Source organism: Anomaloglossus baeobatrachus, chromosome 1 (genome assembly GCF_048569485.1).
Source record: "Anomaloglossus baeobatrachus isolate aAnoBae1 chromosome 1, aAnoBae1.hap1, whole genome shotgun sequence".
NCBI classification, from domain to species: Eukaryota; Metazoa; Chordata; class Amphibia; order Anura; family Aromobatidae; genus Anomaloglossus; species Anomaloglossus baeobatrachus.
In genome coordinates this window covers 632,705,200-632,727,054 of record NC_134353.1, presented here as the reverse complement: position 1 = coordinate 632,727,054, position 21,855 = coordinate 632,705,200, and the positions used below count along the sequence as shown (strand labels likewise).

Here is a 21,855-nt window from a genome sequence, read left to right as displayed (position 1 = left end):
CTGGTTGGGAGCCATGCCCATCAGAGGCTGACCTGTGGGATCTACCGGGCCCTGGCGGATGCCCTATCCCTCTCTGTGGGTGGTTGTCTACTTTTCGGGACTTAGGTTGGGACAGGACCTGGAATCCTGCCCTCAATCGGTTAATTAGCTAGGCCGTCAGTGCCGATCCTGGCTTCAGGGTTCGAGTACCCCCTTGTGTGCACGGTTTCCGGGTCGGTTCTCTGGTGTCGGTACCGGCGGCTACAACCCTTCCCCGGTCCACCTCAGATGTGCCGAGCCGTCTTCCCGTCTCCTGCTGGTGCTGACCACTGTCTGCCACCTAGCCAATGTGTCAGGGCTCTGACCCTGATACCTGTCAGCTTGAACTTCAGGCCTTAACTGCCTGAGCTCGACTCCTCCACTCCACTCTCAATTTAACTCTGACTTCAACTCTACTGACTGTTTTCCCGCCCCGGGCTCTCCAGACCCCTAGGTGGGCGTTTTCCTTCCACCTGGTCCCGCCCACTGGTGTGTCTGTCCTTCCCTGACGGGGTGACTAGGATTTTAGGTCGGCTGGTTTAACCCTGTGTGGGAGAGTTGTTGTGTGGGGGCCTAAAACTGTGTGACTACCTGGCTTTGCCAGGGCGTCACACCTGCCTCAGTGCACAGAATTTTAGAAGTGTCCAAGTGGCCCGTAATCTTGAAGCTGTCCGGGCCCCGCTCCCTACTATGGGTAACAGAGGAGCTTGCTCACACTTTGGGTTTCAGTGGGCTGCTTTGCTTGGAAAGTCCTATCCCCCTCGTTGCGCTAATGCCCCCGATCTCTGAGCTTCGTGGGGACAGTCCATAATGGCCCTGTCCTCCACAGGTTAATTGCCGGGTTGCTTGAAGCCTCTCCTCGACCTTGGGTCCAGTACCCCGACGTGCTTTCAGCCCTAGACCGGCTACTGGACTGCAGCTGCCAACCGTCCTCCTCGACTAAGCCATGCATCCAGTCACAATATCCCGCGACCAGGTCTCCGACTCCTCTGGGTCCAGACCACTGTCTGCAACCCAATCTGCTTCTCCCCTGGGAGCTCCAACTCCCAGCTTCCCTGAGCTCCTCACTGCTCGAGGCCTACCACAGAACTGACTTGTCACCTCCCTGCCTGACCCCTAGGTGGGCGGCCCTATTACAGCTTAGCAGCCCACTGGTGTGCCTGACAGGGTGTGGTGCGATGTGTGATTAGGATTTTTAGATGCTGATGGAGGCAGTGCTGCAAGTTGGGAACCCAGAACCATGGGGCATTGAGTCCTGCACTGGGAGATAAACAACGAGCAGTACCCTGTGACGACCTGACTAGTCCAGGGGCGTCACATCTACATCAAGGCTCCACTGCAGATTCCTTCATGCATGATAAAAAACTGCAGCTAAAATCAGGTCTATATCTGTTCCATGAAGGATCCAGAACTGCTGTAGTTTTTGTTTTTTGGTTTCTATCATGGAACAAAAAATAAAAATGTCATCTGATGCAAAACAATGGAAGCTATGGACAGCAAATGACTAGGTGAAGGGATTGCTATGTCTTCCCGGAACCATCATGGCTCTCCTACATATTATCTGGAGAGACATGCATTGTTCTTAAGAATAATTCAGCCTGTATATACCTGGAATCAGACCTTCTTATGTTGCTATCAACATCCGATTCTTCTCCTTTTTAAAGTTATGCTTATTTTTTTTCCAGAGATGCCCTTTTGGTGATCCAGTGGAACATCAGAGCTTTCATGGGTGTCAAAAATTGGCCATGGATGAAGCTATATTTCAAGATAAAGCCTCTGCTCAAGAGTGCAGAGACAGAGAAGGAGATGCAGAACATGAAAGAAGAGTTCCAGAAGCTGAAAGAAGCCCTGGAAAAATCTGAGGCTCGACGCAAGGAGCTAGAGGAGAAGATGGTCTCTTTGCTACAAGAGAAGAATGACCTGCAGCTTCAAGTTCAAGCTGTGAGTGTCTCTCATGACTCTAGAAGCCCCGTCACACACAGAGATAAATCTGTGGCAGATCTGTGGCAGATCTGTGGCAGATCTGTGGCAGATCTGTGGCAGATCTGTGGCAGATCTGTGGCAGATCTGTGGCAGATCTGTGGTTGCAGTGAAATTGTGGACAATCAGTGCCAGGTTTGTGGCTGTGTACAAATGGAACAATATGTCCATGATTTCACTGCAACCACAGATCTGCCAAAGATTTATCTCTGTGTGTGACGGGGCCTTAAGGGACTTGAGCTGCATCAATCGGGGCTTATGCTAAAATGCAATCAAAATATGAGAAAAATATTTATATACATAACTCTGCAGCTAAGGAGCTAAGGGCTCATTCAGACTAACGTATTATGTGTGATATCTGTGATAAAATCAGATAACACATGGACTAATGTTATTCTTTCGGGATATTCACAATTTAGTTCTGATGAAACAATTTACAGCATACACTAGTATCTTCCATATTTTGGATGAGACTCGCTGATTCAAATTTATGAATGCACAAAAGTGGATCCCCTATGGACCTTCCATATTGCGTCCGATTTTTACAGATACATTGCAGTTGTTAACATAGTAAACTGTATTTGGTCTTGTACATTTTCTAAATGTTGATGTATAGAAATGAACGTCACAGAGATGGAATACGGATAAAAATCTTTTTTTTTTCTGGATGAAAATTAAGCGATTTTTCATATACGCTTGTAAGTGGTTATTGTAGGGTCTGAAGAGTGGGGCATGACACACTTAGGTCCTAAAGGGAACAGGTCACGTCCCCCGACATTTTTAATATGCCACTACAACCCCTTTAAGGGCTCATGCGCACGTAACTGCTGAATATTCTGCAGCGATTTGACAGCACATGTGCGCTTCAAATCGCTGCAGAAACACTGCATAATGGATGCAGTTTTTTTGTAGAAAAAAGCCCATTTCATGCGCTATGGCTGCTGCCCCCACCATAGACAGAGTGGGAGCTGCATCCATAGCGCACGGAATAAGTGACATGCTCATTTTATGAACGCACTGATTTGGGTCAAAATTTCAGCACCCAAATCACAGCGTTCATAAAAGCATTGTACGTACGTATCATGCACAATCTACATAGATTGTGCAGGGGACGCAGGACGCATGCATTTACGCTGCAGTGCAATACGCGGCGTAAATGCATGCAATTACCCAACGTGATACACGAGCTCTAAACCAGTATTTCTGTATAAAAATGTTCTTGATATTCTACTGTATACAAATGTCAATATGTGTGAAATAAACCCAAACTTATATAATGTCGCTCTCACACCCCTTTAAGTGTGATTGATGTTGCCTTCACTACCCATGGCATCCCCTCAGTCATGTGAATCTTGCGCATGTGCTATGTTTTTGATGCATGGGCATGTGGTCAGTATACCTGGCATTATTTCATACAACATGCAACATAATTTTTTTTATACATATGCACAATTGTGTAGGACCTCAAGAACATTTATGCAGAAAAATGTTTCTAAAGTGTTATGATGGTAGGGTAGCAGCATTGGGGGACCTGACAGGTTCCCTTTAAGTTCTCCCCTCTGCATAACAGGGCTTTTAGATGTCATGTACAGAAAGTAGATGTAAAGGGGATGTTACACGCAGCGATATCACTGGTGAAAGCACCCGCCCCCGTCGTTTGTGAGTCACAGGCAAATCGCTGCCCGTGGCGCACAATATCGCTAGGAGCAGTCACACGGACTTACCTGCCTAGCGACGTCGTTGTTGCCGGTGAACCTCCTCCTTTCTATGGGGGGTGGTTTGTGCGGTGTCACAGCGGCGTCACTAAGCGGCCGCCCAATAGAAGCGGAGGGGCGGAGATGAGCGGCCGTAACATCCCGCCCACCTCCTTCCTTCTGCATTGCCGGGGGCCACAGGTAAGCTGTAGTTCGTCGTTCCCGAGGTGTCACACTTAGCGATGTGTGCTGCCTCGGGAACGACGAACAACCTGCGTGCTCAACAATCAACTATTTTTTAAAAAGGAACGACGTCTCAATGATGGATGATTTGGTGAGTATTTTCCATCGTTAACGGTCGTTCGTGCGTGTCACACGCAACGACGTCGCTAACGATGCCGGATGTGCGTTACGGAATCCGTGACCCCGGCAATATATATCGTTAGATACGTCGTTGCGTGTGACGGGGCCTTTAGTCATAAGAATTGTTCAGAAAGATAGAGGACATGCAAATATTTAATCATCTGAATTTATTTTACATGTCAAATATATGTAACCTTTTAAATGCAGGAGCAAGATAACTTGGCAGATGCAGAGGAGAGATGTGAACAACTTATTAAAAACAAGATCCAACTGGAAGCTAAACTAAAAGAGCAGACAGAAAGGCTGGAAGATGAAGAGGAGATGAATGCAGAACTCACTGCTAAGAAGAGGAAGCTGGAGGACGAGTGTTCTGAGCTCAAGAAGGATATTGATGATCTGGAGCTGACACTAGCCAAAGTAGAAAAGGAGAAACATGCCACAGAAAACAAGGTGAGACATTATTATTAGTGATGAGAGCGCACTAAGATGCTCGAGTGCTCAGTACTCGAGTAAAGCAGGTCAGACGCTTTGAAGGGCTCAACTCGAGTAATGAGTATAATAGAATTTGAGCATTTTTCCGTAAGACCATAACAGAAGGGCTGAGAGGGCAGGAATATCGCTGAAATAGATGGCAACAGCACTCAAATGAAATGGGAACAGCATGAGGAGGATGACTGGATGCATCTCTGATTCCATGGTTGCTGTGGGGGAACTAAATATATAAACTTTAAAAAAACAACAACGTGGGATCACCACTATTTTTTAATAAGCAGCCAAGGCAAAGCAGGCAGCTGTTGGCTGATATTATCAGGTTGGGAAGGTCCATGGTTATTTGGACATTCCCAGCCTAAAAATAACAGCTTGCAGCCGCCCAAGAATTGGAGCGTCACATAACATAGGCCAATTCTGGTGCTTTGCCCAACTCTTCCTGATTGCCATGGTGTGGTGGCAATCGGAGTAATATTTTTGGGGGTTGATGTCAGTTGTGTAATGTCAGTAGGCATCAATCCTTGGTGTTAGTAATGGAGAGGTGTCTATCAGACATATTACTAACCCAGTAGTAAAAACAAAAAAAACACACAGGAAAAAATTGCTCATGTGAATAAAGACTTCCCAACACTATTAAGTACAGTTATTCACAGGCGGCGGGTTGTGATGGCAACTCTCATCACAGCCACCGGCATAATGCTGTGCTCAGCAAGACCCGGCAACTACCTGTCACCTGAGAATAGCTGTACTTTACTGCTATTCACAGTGGCCAGAGCTGCATTTGGGGATTGTGGACTATGATGGAGATGCTTTGTGGAAACATTTTTGATAATAAATTGTTGAATGATGAATAGTGTTTACCAACATGGCTATGTGATTACTCTGTATGGCAGGCAATCTCCGCATGTTTATTGACTTTCTAACAACCACAAAATATGCAGGGCAGGGACTTGAGCATGGCGCCTGAGTACCTGCAATACTTGGTACCGAGTGTACCCAAGCACCCCGATGCTCAATCAGGTATCACGCTGTGGCGAGCATACCCGCTCATCACTAATTATTATTTAGTACCTTAACAGCTTCATCAATGTTATCGAATGTTCTTATTTTAATTAATTATTTAATAGGTTAAGAATCTAACGGAAGAAATGGCAGGTTTGGATGAGATAATTGCCAAGTTAACAAAGGAAAAAAAGGCTCTCCAAGAGGCTCATCAGCAAGCACTGGATGACCTTCAAGCTGAAGAAGATAAAGTCAATGTTTTGACTAAAGCAAAAGCAAAACTGGAGCAACAGGTTGATGATGTAAGTAACATTTAGGATATAAAATGTTTACTATATTATTTATTTTGATTTAAACCCCTTACCGACATCCGCCCTAAATGCGCATGTTTGATGCAGGAACATGGAATGGGCTCAGAGACTGACCTTGCACCATTCCTGACAGATGTTGGCTGTGTTACTCAGTCAGTCTTTACTTCTAACAACAGTGATGATTTCTGATCACTATTAACTTTTCAAATGCCACTAACAGTTTATGACAGCGGCCCTTAAGACATGTACTACATTGACACCCCACAATGCAATCACTGGGTGCCATTGAGTTGCCATGGCAACCAGGGCCTGCTGAAGGTCTACTTGTTTGCCATGATGGTATGTCTGTGAAGACCAGCCAGTTGCTAAGTTTCATATGAGACCATGACTTTCTCTAGATATTGTAGTACACTGGTATTGCAATACATATATAGAAATAGTAACACAGATGATTGCAGGTTCATGGGCAGCAAAAAAAAAAAAAAAGTTTAAAAAAATGCAATAAAAAAATCTAAATCTGAATCGCCTTACCTTTTTCCCCTTTAACAAATACACATATTTGGTATTGTTCGGTTCATATAAGTCCGATCTGTCAAAATATAAAAATATTGCACTGTAAAACAAAAAAAAAATTAATGCACTTAATTGCAGTTTTTGGATTGCCACACCCTTGCAAAAAAATGCAATAAAAAGTGATCAAAACATTGTATTTATCCTAAAATGGTATCAAAAAAAAGAAAGCTTTCCACGCAAAAAATAAGCCCTCACAAAACTCAATTGATAGAAAAATAAAAAAGTTAAGGGTCTTAGAAAATTGCAACACAGTTTTTTGTTGTTTTTTTACAACTTTCTGAGAGTTTTTTTCACTATTAAATTAAAAAGAAACTATAGATGTTTAGTATTACTGTAATCATACTGACCCAAAGAATCGTATTGTCAGTTCATTTTTATCACACAGTGAATGCTGTAAAAGGTAAACACAAAAATCAATGACGGAATTGCAGTTTATTTTTACAATTTCATCAAACTGGGAGTTTTTACTCTATTTTCCAGTCCAATGTATGGAAAAGTGGAGTCATTCAAAACTACAATTTGTCCTGTAAAAAGAGAAACCGTTGCGTGGCTATATAGATGAAAAATAAGTTATGTTTCTTGGAAGAAAGGAAAGAAAAAACAAAAATTCAAAAATGACAATTGATGTAAGCGTTTAATGCTTGTTTTTTAATCTGTACAGCTTGAAGGGTCTTTGGAGCAGGAAAAGAAAATTCGAATGGACCTGGAAAGAGTAAAAAGAAAACTAGAAGGAGATTTTAAATTGTCACAGGAAAGCGTGATGGATCTTGAAAATGACAAACAACAGCTAGAAGAAAAGTTGAAGAAGTGAGTTCTTAAACATGAGCTGAAATACATATAGCATGGAAACGATACATAAGCTCATAAATGGTTTTCTCCTTCTATTAGGAAAGACTTTGAAATGAGCCAGCTCAACACAAGAATTGAAGATGAACAGAATATAGGTGCTCAGCTCCAAAAAAAGCTGAAGGAACTTCAGGTATCTTTAAAATGGACTTAAATGGGGTTGTCAGGTGAAAATAAGTTATCAACTATGTATAATAGATGATATATTTTTGATCAATGGAGGTCAAACTGCTGAGACCTTCACCGATTGGTGGAACGGATAACTTTTATCCCCGTTAAGATGGAGCAGCAGTGTGAATGCTCAACCTATACTCCATTCATTCCCTATGGGGCTTCAGAATGTTGAACTCTACATTTTTCACCCACCCCATACAGAATGAATGGAGCCACATTTGAGCATCTGACGTGCCACTCAAGTTTGTAACAGACAAAAAGCTCCTCATCAGGGATACAAATTCCCTGCTCTGCCTATCGTTGTGGGTCCCAGTGATCGCACACCCACCGATCAGCAAGATATCACCTATGGATAAATGATAACTTGTTTTAAATGGACAACCCCCTTAAGTTGTATATTTTCTAAGCAACACTAAAAATTTATAGAACAATTAAATTCTATATAAACCAATTTTACTAGGCACGTATTGAGGAGCTGGAGGAGGAACTGGAAGCAGAGAGAACAGCAAGGGCTAAGGTAGAGAAGCTTCGCTCTGACCTGTCCAGAGAGTTGGAGGAAATCAGCGAGCGTTTAGAAGAAGCCGGAGGAGCCACATCTGTGCAGCTTGAACTTAACAAGAAGCGGGAGGCAGAGTTCCTGAAACTCAGGAGAGATCTAGAGGAATCCACTCTGCAATCAGAGGCCACAGCTGCCACCCTAAGAAAGAAGCATGCAGACTCTGTGGCCGAACTCAGCGAGCAGATTGATAACCTCCAAAGGGTTAAACAGAAACTGGAAAAGGAGAAGAGTGAGATAAAACTTGAGCTAGATGATGTAGCATCCAACATGGAACAAATGGTAAAAGGCAAGGTGAGAGAAGAATTTTATCAATGTCCTCCCCTATTGTCGCGAGTGTTCCATTCTTGGGAGACTTGTGATAGCCTTCTTAAAAATGTATTTGCTTTCTTTTGGTACACCAAGGGTTAAGTACTCTATCCATGCTGGTAGCTTCTTGTTAGTTCATCATTGCAGTCAGTTTATGACTGCTCCCCTCCACCTTAAATAGTCACCTGTTCCATCACCTGATGCCGGTTATAGTGATTCGCTCTGAACTGATCCCATTGGAGCGAGGAAGCTTCTTGTAGCTGCTGGAATCCTGTTGCCTGCAGCCCTGGTATCTGGCTGCAGTTTTGAAGTTGAAGCATACCCTATTGTATACGTTCCCCTGTCTGTCTTCCTTTCACCTGTTTGTTTCAAATTATTACATTGGTGTAGTCTAGTGCACTCACTGGCCTTTGCACTAGCCAAGGTGAGTAGAAGTACATATATGGACTAGGCATGTGGCGGCGATGAGGGGAAAGACTCGTATAGGGATATTAGGGGAGCTTGGGGTTCAGACACAGGTTAGTGTCAGGAGGTGTCCCGACCTCCACTCCCTATCATTAGGGCCTTCCTTCTCCCCTTCCATCCCTGTTGTCCCTCTGTGTTGCACCATAAGTCAGACATCCTCTTGTCCGTGCGTGGCACTTATTATGTGTTTAGAGAATTGTTATGCTGATGGGCATAACTAGAAATATCAGCAGTCAGTAAGGTCAGTACATGGCAAGTAAAGAATGACCGATTTATGACAATTATAGACTGTATGAATGAGTGAGACTGAGACATATGGCTACTTATAAGCCTGACAAATTTACTGCATGTAGCATGTAAAACAACACACAGATGTGTGATTACATGGCAGCTTAGGATTACTTATAAGTAAGCATCTATTGCAAAGAGCTGTTCACCTGTCCTGCCATAATGGTGAAGATGGCCACATACATCATGTAGCTGGGGGCCAAACAGGATTGTTTGTCTGATAGCTATTTTTCTTGACCAGTCAATACACATACATGCTCAGCTTGACGAGTGTGCAGGTATTCTAAATAGAGAGAAGGGAGTAAACTCCTGCTAGCCATCTCTACTGGCGGCTTATATTCTCGATGAACAAAAACATTGAGTAGTGAAACTTAGCTGCCTCCATACGCAATCCTGCTGAAATCAGCGGCTTTGGCTGACATTATTCTAGTGTGTAACCGGCTATAGACAAACCTTAGCCTACAATACATTTTATGTAACAGTTTTATTTTTAGCTATTCTTGATCAATTGCTAACAATTTAATGTTGCACTTCTGAAAATCCTCCTAGGCTAACCTAGAGAAGTTATGCCGTACCTTAGAAGATCAAATGAATGAGTATCGTACGAAGTCCGAGGAGTCACAAAGAAATGTCAATGATCTGTCCACGCAGCGGGCCAAATTGCAGACAGAGACTGGTATGCAGCACATTCATTTTTTTTGACACTAGTGAATTCATGTATTTCATGTTAATCAAGCAAAGCGATCCATATAGTTCCTACAACTAGGAAAATAGGACAAAGTTTATGACTTCTGATTATTACAATGGCGATGTACAATGGCAGTATGAATTAATCTAAGATTAGCAGTGCTGTAATCTGGTCTCTGCTATCCATCTGTACAAGACAATTAAAAGGGGTCTAGAAAAAATGGCAGCTACAAAATACATTTTATATGGAAAGCGTCATACTAAATTAATGTGCTGTTTATGTATAAATACATAGATTGTCCAGGTATATGTACCGTACATTTATTTGAAAGCGTTAAATGGGTTGTACAGAATTAGGCTAAGTGCGCACACTGCAGTTTTATTTCTTCAGCAAAAAATGCACCCTCTGGCAGAAAAGCGCACCCTCTGGTCAAAAAAAACACATGCGTTTTTGCTGAGTTTTGGTGCGTTTTCGGTACGTTTTTGGTCCAATAATAGGAATGTTTTTGCCCATGCGTTTTTTCACTATATTTTCACTATATTCAATGCAAAAACACAGGTTAGAAAGGCTATGGCTATGTGCGCACACTGCATCTTTGTGGTGACCACAGACATGCATGTTTTTGGCCTAAAAAAAAACACACCGGCAGCAAAAACACATCCAAAAAGCGCATGCGTTTTGCCACTTTTTTGCCATGTTTTTGTTTTTTAAAAGGAGAAACAAAATAGGATAGGATAATTGATAAATAGCTAGATTAGATAGATAGAAAAAAATAGAAAGAATATATAAAACTTATAGAATAGATAGAACATATAGAATAGATAATAAAAGAGAAAAGAATTGATAGAAAGAAATAATAGAATTGCTCGATAGATAAAGCAATAGCCAACTTGACCAGCTGTTTTTTTTAATTATTTTTTGGTAAAAAATTGACGTGGGGTCCCCCAATTTTTCATATACATCACAGGAACAGCAGCAGCTTTGGGATGCAACCCTCAACTATCTGCTGTATCTTGGCTGCTTATGAAAAATTGAGAGGATCCCACGCTTTTTTCTAAATAATATGATTTATTTAACATTTTTTAAAAAAGGATGTGGGATCTCCCCCAATTTTTCTAAAACCAGCCAAGGTGCAGCAGACAACTGGGGGCTGATATTATTAGGGTGGGAAGGGCGATGATTAATTGGCATTTTCCAACCTAACAATAGCAGCCTGCAGCCACCACAGAAGTTGCGCATCCATTCTGGCGCTGGTCCCGGCTCTTCCCGTTGCCCTGGTGCGGTGGCAATTGGGGTAATAAGGAGTTAATAGCAGCCCATAGCTGCTACTAAGTCCTAGATTAGTGATGGTGACGTCTATGAGACACCCCATGACTAATCTGTAAGTGAAAGTAAAAAAACACAAACAGGGTGCTTTTTTATCTTTTATTTCAAATAAAGGGTTTTTGGAATGTTTGTGTTTATTTACTTTCACTTACAGATTAGTCATGGGTTGTCTCATAGACGCCTGCCATGACTTATCTAGAACTTAGTGGCAGCTATGGGTTGCTATTAACTTCTTATTACCCCCAATGCCACCACACCAGGGCAATCAGGAAGAGTCGGGTAAAGTGCCAGGACTTGCGATTGCAATTGCGGGCAGCTGCAAGTTAATATTTTTAGGCTGAGGGGCAGCCTCATAACCATAGGCCTCCCCAGACTGAGAAAACCAGCCCCAGCTGTGGGGCTTTATCTTGGCTGAGTATCAAAATTGAAGGAACTGCATGCCGTTGTTTTCAAATTACTTATTTATTTATTTCAAGTGAATGGGTGCGAAAGATACATCGTACTGCACTCGGATGTTATCCCAGTGCAGTGCGATATACGCACAGTCTGACAATGGAGGAGATGGGGGATTAACCCCTCCCTCTCCTCCGCAGCGCCCGTCCTCAGCTTTGCAGCTGTGATTCGATCGCAAGATCGGGTCACAGTCGCATGACACTCGGCTCACGCTCGCAGCAGAGCCTGAGCCTGGGATCATTAGCATATCATATCTGATCCTCCCGCATCGGATGCCATATGCTCATGTGAGTCCAGCCTGAACCTAGTGACCGGCCCAGGAAGAAGAATGAGAGGCCGCAGAGTAGTGTGACAGCCGCACCAGTGATCGCTGAGTATGAAACGCATGCTCCTACCCTTTTGCGCCGGATTCTGGTCCCCATAGACTTTATTTGGGGACCAGCATCTGGCCAGATACCGGGTAACAATCTCCCGAGTCAGCTGGGGATTGATCTCCCAGACCTCCGAAACGCAGGGAGAAATCGCAAAAAGAATCGACATCCTGCTTCTTTTTTCTGCAACCAAAGCTGCAAGAAAAAAAAGAAGCAACGTTCACACAGTCTTTCTGAATTCTCATAGACTTTGCTGGGGAAGGCAATGCAAGCAGAACTGCACCCAAAAACACGGCAAAAACGCAGGCTGCATTTATACGTTGAGTATTTAGTTAGTTTTTTACCTCTGTATTTGTAAACCAAAACCAGGAGTGGAACAATCAGAGAAAAAAATATAGTAGAAACTCCAGCTTCATTTCTTCATTTGTGACCTACTCCTGATATTACTTTACAATTACTGCTGTGTGCACATGGACTTAGAAACACATGGCTGCCCCCTTGTGTCTGATATGGCAGCTTATAGTGCTGGCCAAAAGTATTGGCACCCCTGAAATTCTGTCAGAGAATACTCAGTTTATTCTTGAAAATGATTGCAATCACAAATTCTTTGGTATTATTATCTTCATTTAATTTGTCTTCAATGAAAAAAAAAATTGTCATAAAGCCAAATTGGATATAATTCCACACCAAACATAAAAAAGGGGGTGGACAAAAGTATTGGCACTGTTTGAAAAATCATGTGATACTTCTCTAATTTGTGTAATTAACAGCACCTGTAACTTACCTGTGGCACCTAACAGGTGTTGGCAATAACTAAATCACACTTGCAGCCAGTTGACATGGATTAAAGTTGACTCAACCTCTGTCCTGTGTCCCTGTGTGTACCACATTGAGCATGGAGAAAAGAAAAAAGACCAAAGAACTGTCAGAGGACTTGAGAATCCAAATTGTAAGGAAGCATGAGCAATCTCAAGGCTACAAGTCCATCTCCAAAGACCTGAAAGTTCATGTGTCTACGGTGCGCAGTGTCATCAAGAAGTTTAAAGCCCATGGCACTGTGGCTAACCTCCCTAGATGTGGAAGGAAAAGAAAAATTGACGAGAGATTTCAACGCAAGATTGTGCGGATGGTGGATAAAGAACCTCGACTAACATCCATACAAGTTCAAGCTCTCCTGCAGTTCGAGGGTACAACAGTGTCAACCCGTACTATCCGTCGGCGTCTGAATGAAAAGGGTCTGTATGGTAGGATACCAAGGAAGATCCCACTTCATACCCCGAGACATAAAAAAGCCAGGCTGGAGTTTTCCAAAACTTACCTGAGAAAGCCTAAAACGTTTTGGAAGAATGTTCTCTGTTCAGATGAGACAAAAGTAAAGCTTTTTGGGAAAAGCCCTCAACATAGAGTTTACAGGAAAAAAAAAAGAGGCATTAAAAGAAAAGAACACGATCCCTACAGTCAAACATGGCGGAGGTTCCCTGATGTTTTGGGACTGCTTTGCTGCCTCTGGCACTGGACTGCTTGACCGTGTGCATGGCATTATGAAGTCTGAAGACTACCAACAAATTTTGCAGCATAATGTCCCTACATTATGTAAGTGTGAGAAAGCTGGGTCTCCCTCAGAGGTCATGGGTCTTCCAGCAGGACCATGATCCAAAACACACTTCAAAAAGCACTAGAAAATGGTTTGAGAGAAAGCACTGGAGACTACTAAAGTGGCCAGCAATGAGTCCAGACCTGAAGCCCATAGAACACCTGTGGAGAGATCTCAAAATGGCGGTTTGGAGAAGGCACCCTTCAAATCTCAGGGACCTGGAGCAGTTTGCCAAAGAAGAATCGTCTAAAATTCCAGCGGAGCATTGTAAGAATCTCATTGATGGTTACTGGAAGCGGTTGTTCACAGTTATTTTGGCTAAAGGTTGTGCAACCAAGTATTAGGCTAAGGGCGGCTTTGCACGTTGCAACATCGCACGTTCGATGTCAGTGGGGTCAAACCGAAAGTGACACACATCCGGCGTCACTTTCGACATCGTTGTGTGTAAATTCTAGATGATACGATTAACGAGCGCAAAAGCGTCGTTATCGTATCATCGGTGCAGGCTCTGACTTTTCCATAATTATGCTGCCGCGACAGGTACGATGCTGTTCCTCGTTCCTGTGGCAGCACACATCGCTGTGTGTTACGCCGCAGGAGCAAGGAACATCACCTTACCTGCCGCCGGCGGCTCTACGGAAGGAAAGAGGTGGGCGGGATGTTTACATTCTGCTCATCTCCGCCCCTCCGCTTCTATTGGCCGCCTGCCGTGTGACGTCGCTATGACGCCGCACGACCCGCCGCCTTAGGAAGGAGGCGGGTCGCCGGCCAGAGCGACGAAGCAGGGCAGGTGAGTGCATGTGAAGCTGGCATAGCGATAATTTTCGCTACGCCAGCTATCACAAGATATCGTACCTGCGACGGGGGCGGGGACTATCGTGTGCGACATCGCAGCATCGGCTTGCGATGTCGCACCGTGCAAAACCCGCCTGAGTGCCAATACTTTTGTCTTGCCTATTTTTGGAGTTTTGTGTGAAATGATCAATGATATGATTTTTGTTTCATTCTCTTTTGTGTTTTTTCATTGCAAGCAAAATAAATGAAGATAATAATACCAAAGATTTTGTGATTGCAATCATTTTCAAGAAGAAGCTGAGTATTATCTGACAGAATTGCAGGGGTGCCAATACTTTTGGCCAGCACCGTAGCTCTATTGAAGTGAATAAAGCTGGTCTGGAATACTACACAGCTGTGGACTGATGTTGTGTTGTTTTCAGAATGAAGCGTGTGTGCTTTTGTGTTTTTCTAATACCGGACAATCCTTTTAAGGCACTATGGGACATTTAATTATCTGTTTCAATTCAATTCTATCTCCTTGGTAATATATATATATATATATATATATATATATATATAATATATATATCGTCCTTGGTTAATGCCATATCATCCATGGTCTCGCCCTTCTGATTCCATAAATGCATATTTTTTTTTCCTTGTTCTGCAACATGGCTCTGCATTTAAGGACTCCTATAGTATAATAAATCTTCTTGGACTAAACCATCCTTTTACTTTTATAGGGGAGTTATCTCGCCGACTGGATGAAAAAGAGTCACTGGTTGCACAATTAACCCGTGGTAAACAGACCTACACTCAACAGTTGGAGGATCTGAAGAGACAACTGGAGGAAGAATCCAAGGTATATGTCTTAAAATACATAAAAAGTGATGTAGTCGGACTGATAAATGCAAAAAATTCTAAAAGGAATTAATGCAATTTTTGCTCAGTTTTCTTCACTACAATCTTTTCTCTCTCCTCACATTCCCAATAGTCTAAAAATGCTCTAGCCCATGCTCTGCAGTCAGCTCGCCATGACAGTGACCTTCTACGAGAACAGTATGAAGAGGAACAGGAAGCCAAGGCAGAGCTTCAAAGGAATCTTTCAAAAGCCAATTCAGAGGTGGCCCAGTGGAGAACCAAATATGAGACAGATGCTATCCAAAGGACAGAAGAATTAGAGGAGGCCAAGTATGATACCATTCAAAAATGTTCATTTGAAGGGCGTGCATTGCCTTTTTCATTTAAAGGGAATCTGTCAGCAGGTTTGTGCTACCACATCTGCGAGCAGCATATTGTAGTCAAACTGATCCTAAATCCAACAATGTATCACTTAGATTATTGAGTGCAGCCATTCTAACACAAGAGAATATTTAGATTTAGTTATGTAGCAGAGCTGAGTGAGCTTCACCGCCCACACCTGGCTCTCTATAGAGATTGGCACCTTACTGTCAATGTACAATCAGAGGAAGGGGGCGTGCCGGACTCCCATGTGCATTACTTTGTAGTCCGAGTATGATAAGGGTCCTGCTACTTAAACAAAAATAGCAAATAAACAACAGATTGGACCTTGACAAGACAGGAATCCCTAAATGTTATGTGTTAACCCTTACAGCATGCTGGCTTCATAGTAAAAATCTGCTGACAGATTCCCATTAATAGTTATCTGTCCTACAGCGCATCTTAACAAATCATAAAAAAATGTCACCTGATTTCCAATAGGAAGAAACTAGCACAAAGGCTGCAGGAGTCAGAAGAGGCTGTAGAAGCTGTAAATGCCAAATGTTCTTCCCTGGAAAAGACCAAGCATCGTCTGCAAAATGAAATTGAGGATCTTATGGTGGACCTAGAGAGGTCAAATGCTGCAGCTGCTGCACTGGACAAGAAGCAGAGAAACTTTGACAAAGTAAATTAGCTAGGGAGTAGGGCCTATCTAATAAGAGATAGGATTTGCCTACAGGAGTTATTAACCATTTATTTGTTCACACAGATCCTTAATGAATGGAAACAAAAATTTGAAGAATCTCAGACAGAACTCGAGTCATCACAGAAAGACACCCGTTCTCTTAGTACAGAACTATTCAAATTAAAAAATGCCTATGAAGAGTCTCTAGAACATTTGGAGACCTTTAAGAGGGAGAATAAGAATCTACAAGGTAAGAAAAATCTAAAATATAAGCCTATATCAGATACAGTTGGCATACCGCAAATAAAACTTTCATTTGTTTGATATAGCTTGGATTGTGGTGTAAAGAGTCAACAACTATTTGTTTCATATTTTTAACAGAGGAAATTTCGGACCTCACGGAACAGCTAGGTGAGAGTGGAAAAAGCATCCATGAGTTGGAGAAAGTACGAAAACAGCTGGAGCAAGAAAAAGTAGAAATACAATCTGCACTGGAAGAAGCAGAGGTGAAGAACTCTCGGATGGATTATTTGTTACTATACGCCTAAGCCACATGGCATGAAAATCGGACCAAGTGGAATGCGATAAAACATCGCATTCCACTCGGACCAATATTACTCTATGTCCCAGCACCCATAAGCGATTATTTTCTCGGCTCCAATCGGACTGAGTAAACAATCGCAGCATCTGCGATTGTAATGCAAGACTCTTTCTCTCGCACCTATACAAGTCTATGGGGTGAGAGAAACTCGAGCAGTGTGAGAATGGCAATAGCCGGCTATGGAGGAGAGAGGGAGATAAATCCCTCCCTCCCCTCCGTAGTGCCTGCCCGCCCCTCCGCAGCGCCGGCCTGCCCCTCCTCAGAGACGGCCTGTCCTTCGCAACTGAGGTCCGATCGCATGATCGGACTTCAGTCGCAGTGACATTCGCATGACACTCGGCTCCTGCTGTGCTGCCAGTGTGAGCCAATTGTCATGCGAGGATCGCATTAGTCCCTGTGTGGCCCCGAGCTATAAAGTAAGGTCACATTTTTAGTGAGGTAGAGTCAGCCCCCAATTCCTCAAGGCCGACTTTATTCATGCCAGTTTTGTTGAGGGGACATGCTGGAGTCAGTGGTGTGAAAACTGGAGTGTTCCTTGGCACAAATCTTACTCTTGGAGTTATGTGGGCGTCACACGGTACGATATATCTGGCGATATGTCGTCGGGGTCACGTCGTTAGTGACGCACATCCGGCATCGTCAGAGATATCGTACCGTGTGACACCTATGAATGAGCAGAAATACTCACCTTCTCGTTCATCGTTGACATGTCGTTCATTTTCATAATTTCGTTCATCCTTCTGTGCTCCGGTTGTTCGTCGCTCGCGTGGCAGCACACATCGCTCCGTGTGACACCCCGGGAGCGACGAACAACAACTTACCTGTGTCCCACCGGCAATGCGGAAGAAGAAGGTGGGCGGGATGTTTACGTTCCGCTCATCTCCGCCCCTCCGCTTCTACTGGCCGGCTGCCGTGTGACGTCGCTGTGACGGCGAACGTCCCTTCCCCTTCAGGAAGAGGATGTTCGCCGCCCACAGCGACGTCGCCCAGAAGGTAAGTACGTGTGACGGGGGTTAACGACTTTGTGCGCCACGGACAACTAATTGCCCGTGATGCACAAACGACGGGGGCGGGTGCGATCGCTTATGCGATCGCACGATTTATCGTCCCGTGTGACGCCCGCATAAGATCTCTGGGGTAAGGCCGGGGCCACACGGGGACTAATGCGATCCTCGCATGACACTCTGCTCACGCTGGCAGCACAGCGGGAGCCGAGTGTCATGCGAGTGTCACTGCGACTGAGGTCCGATCATGCGATCATACCTCAGCTGCGAGTGACGGGCCGGCACTGAGGAGGGGCGGGCCGGTGCTGTGGAGGGGCGGGCTGGCGCTGCGAAGGTGAGGGAGGGATTTATCTCCCTCTCTTCTCCATTGCCGGCTATTGCCATTCTCGCTCTGCACTCGCAGTACACCAGTGTACCGTGAGTGCAGTGCGATTTGTCTCTCGCCCCAAAGACTTGAATGGGTGCGAGAGAAACCAGGAACACATTACAGTGACAGCATGCTGCGATTGTTTTGTCGGTCCGATTAGGGCTGAGAAAATAATCGCTCATGGGTGCTGACACATAGGCTAATATTGGTCCAAGTGGAATGCGATGTCTTATTGCATTCCACTCGCTCCGATTTTCATGCCATGTGTCTTAGGCCTAAGAAATGTCCCAGGACACTCTCATCCCACTCCAACTCTGCCCACTTTGTGAAACGGGTGTGAAAACATCAAATGTTGCAACATTTTTTCACAACCTCGAGTTTTGTTAAAATTTTGCTTCTTATCAAAGTGCTTTATGCCAGATGTCTAGCGAAAACCATTTAATGAATTTGTGCTAAAGTTTTCAAATGAGAAAGTTGAAAAACTGATGTAAATTATGTCTTCTTTCTTTGTAAATCCTTCATAGGCTTCCCTGGAACATGAAGAGGGTAAGATTTTGCGTATCCAATTGGAACTGCATCAAGTAAAGGCCGACTTTGAGCGCAAGTTGGCTGAAAAGGATGAGGAGATGGAGCAGGCTAAGAGAAATCACCAAAGAGTAGTTGATTCACTGCAGACATCATTAGAAGCTGAAACCAGAAGCCGCAATGAAGCATTAAGAATAAAGAAGAAAATGGAAGGAGATCTGAATGAGATGGAGGTTCACCTTAGCCAAGCTAATCGTGTAGCAGTTGAAGCACAGAAGCAAGTCAAGAGCTTGCAAGGCTACCTTAAGGTTTGGTGATTTTTGGAATATTTCACTAACTGTTGGGTTTACCAATTCATACAACGTATTTTGAAGAATTAAAAAATAACATGATATAATCTAAATGAGTAACCTAAAGGCCGCTTTTCACGCAGCGACATCGCTAACGAGATATCGCTGGGGTCACGGAATTCGTGACGCACATCCGGCCTCGTTAGCGTCGTCCTTACGTGTGACACCTACGAGCGACCGCTAACGATCAGAAATACTCACCTAATCGTTGATCGTTGACACGTCGTTCATTTTCAAAATATCGTTGCTCTTTCAGGACGCAGGTTGTTCGTCGTTCCTGAGGCAGCACACATCGCTATGTGTGACACCCCGGGAACGACGAACAACAGCGTTCCTGCGTCCTCCAGCAATGAGGTGGGAGTGACGTGAATATTGGTGGCCTGCTGAGTGACGTCGCTGTGACTCCGAACGAACCGCCCCCTTAAAAAACAGGTTGTTCGGCGGCCACAGCGACGTCGCTAGGAAGGTATGTGCGTGTGACACGTACTGGCAATATTGTTCGCCAGCGATTTGCCCGCGACGCACAAACGACGGGGGGCGGGTGCGATCGCTAGCGACATCGCTAGCGATGTCGCAACGTGTAAAGCAGCCTTCAGGGCTTGTTCACAAGTTGCACTTTTGCCTTGTTTTCCCTGTGTTTTGTCCCCATTACGTTTTGAATGCAAAAAAAGAATGCAGTATTTCACTGTACCAGAAAAGTGAATGAGATTTCTGAAATTTCATACACGTTGCTTACTTTTTCCTTGCAGATTTGAAGAAGTTTCAAATCTGAAGCATGTCAATTCTTTCAGTGTTTTACAGCGTTTTTCACCCATTGAAATTAATGTGAAAGACGCAACAAAAACATGCTTATTTCTTTGTCGCTCCATTGGGAGACCCAGACAATTGGGTGTATAGCTATTGCCTCTGGAGGCCACACAAAGTATTACACTTAAAAGTGTAAGGCCCCTCCCCTTCTGGCTATACACCCCCAGTGGGATCACTGGCTCACCAGTTTTGTGCTTTGTGCGAAGGAGGCAACACATCCACGCATAGCTCCATTTTTTAGTCAGCAGCAGCTGCTGACTATGTCGGATGGAAGAAAAGAGGACACATATAGTGTCCCCAGCATGCTCCCTTCTCACCCCACTGTATGTCGGAGGTGTTTGTAAGGTTGAGGTACCCATTGCGGGTACGGCGGCAGGAGCCCACATGCTGATTCCTTCCCCATCCCTTTTTACAGGGCTCTGGGTGAAGTGGGATTTACCGGTCTCCAGGCACTGAGACCGTGCTCCATCTACAGCCCCTGGAGAAGATGCTGGATGGAGCGGAGTACATCAGGGACATGGCCCTGCTTCCTCAAGGTACTCTGTGTCCCCGTGCATTTGGCGCTCACACCGCAGCATGCTGGGTGTTGTAGTGCGCCGGGGGACATCAGCGCTGCGGCGCCTGTGCCATGGCCTCATTCAGCTTTGCTGAAGCAGGCTCACTTATTGGAATTGGTCGCGCCGGCCGCTGGGACTGCGGCGCGGCTGGCACTTGTAGTGCGCCGGGGACTTCAGCGCGGCCTGCGCTTTTACGGCGGCCGCGCTGATAACTAGAGTCCCCGGCTTTTGCGGCCTGCTTCCGTTCGTTCCCGCCCCCAGACCTGCCAGTCAGGAGAGGGGCGGGACGCTGGCCACTTCCAGGAATCGGTCGCGCCGGCCGCTGGCAGCGGCGCGGCTGGCACTTGTGGTGCGCCGGGGACTTCAGCGCGGCCCGCGCTTTTACGGCGGCCGCGCTGATAACTAGAGTCCCCGGCTTTTGCGGCCTGCTTCCGTTCGTTCCCGCCCCCAGACCTGCCAGTCAGGAGAGGGGCGGGACGCTGGCCACTTCTATGAATCGGTCGCGCCGGCCGCTGGAACTGCGGCGCGGCTGGCACTTGTGGTGCGCCGGGGACTTCAGCGCGGCCCGCGCTTTTACGGCGGCCGCGCTGTTAACTCGAGTCCCCGGCTTCTGGGCCTAGTCTCCCTTCGTTACCGCCCACAGCCCTGACAGTCAGGGTAGGGGCGTGACGCTGCATAGAGCAGAGCTGAGAGCTGGAGTATGTTTTGCATACTCCACCCCTCTCACTGTGTGCACTGTGAATCCGGATTCCCGCACTTTCTCAGGCACGCCCACGGCTTCCTTCTCTACAAGGACACCGGCAGCCATTAGTGTCAGTTTCTGTACGATACAGAGACAAGTGTGGAAGACCCTGGCATTCTGATAGTCACACAATCGCTGTAACAGGCGTTAAGCAGCACCTGTGGTGCTAACCCCACTAGTGCAGAAGTGCACTTATAGATATGCTTGTACTATATACATTGCACTGTTTGGTCGCACGTTGTATATACCCTCCTGGATTATGCGGAGGAGTTATCAGCATATTCTCTGTGTAAAACAAAGGTGCAGAACCACATGTTTTTCTATACAGCTGGTACAGCATGTACGGCTATACGGCCGGCAGGTTACATAGACTCCCACTGTATGCACTAATGGCCAGGGGATGAGGACGGTGTCTGCAGTATTTACTGACAGTTTTTCTGAGACTATGGCTATGATACTAGAAGCCTAGCAGTCCGGACATGTCTCTCACAATATGGGCACTGTTGAATCATTGATCCATGGCCCCCCTCAGTGTGAATAACTAACAGCTCCGGGAATGTCACACACTACGGCTCTGCACGGACGTCAGTCCCAGACAGCCTAAGTGGGCTCGCTATGAGCGGCCTCGGTTTCATCAGGGTCCTAACAGAAGGACTCGCTGTGTAATGAGGCGGAAGTAGCGGCTCAGGATTCTGATCCTGAGACCGCTCTCAATCTGG

The 21,855-nt window shown here is 45.1% G+C and overlaps 1 protein-coding gene and 1 long non-coding RNA gene across 2 annotated transcripts in view; one reads left to right on the top strand and one right to left on the bottom strand.

Moving 5' to 3' along the window:
* Window positions 1–6,442, bottom strand: part of LOC142246177 (uncharacterized) — a 42,227-nt gene extending 35,785 nt beyond the window's left edge. The window contains exon 1 of the long non-coding RNA XR_012724885.1: window positions 6,389–6,442. This is a non-coding gene — a long non-coding RNA (uncharacterized LOC142246177). The remainder of the gene's footprint in view (window positions 1–6,388) is intronic.
* The window catches only part of LOC142246164 (myosin-7), a 77,409-nt gene that overhangs the window by 46,519 nt on the left and 9,035 nt on the right, over window positions 1–21,855 (top strand). The window contains exons 21-33 of the mRNA XM_075319199.1: window positions 1,704–1,959; window positions 4,263–4,505; window positions 5,672–5,848; window positions 7,092–7,237; window positions 7,319–7,409; window positions 7,911–8,300; window positions 9,618–9,744; window positions 15,021–15,139; window positions 15,272–15,468; window positions 16,000–16,183; window positions 16,268–16,433; window positions 16,565–16,689; window positions 18,680–18,988. Of these exons, the coding sequence (XP_075175314.1) occupies window positions 1,704–1,959; window positions 4,263–4,505; window positions 5,672–5,848; window positions 7,092–7,237; window positions 7,319–7,409; window positions 7,911–8,300; window positions 9,618–9,744; window positions 15,021–15,139; window positions 15,272–15,468; window positions 16,000–16,183; window positions 16,268–16,433; window positions 16,565–16,689; window positions 18,680–18,988 (2,530 nt within the window). The remainder of the gene's footprint in view (window positions 1–1,703; window positions 1,960–4,262; window positions 4,506–5,671; window positions 5,849–7,091; window positions 7,238–7,318; window positions 7,410–7,910; window positions 8,301–9,617; window positions 9,745–15,020; window positions 15,140–15,271; window positions 15,469–15,999; window positions 16,184–16,267; window positions 16,434–16,564; window positions 16,690–18,679; window positions 18,989–21,855) is intronic.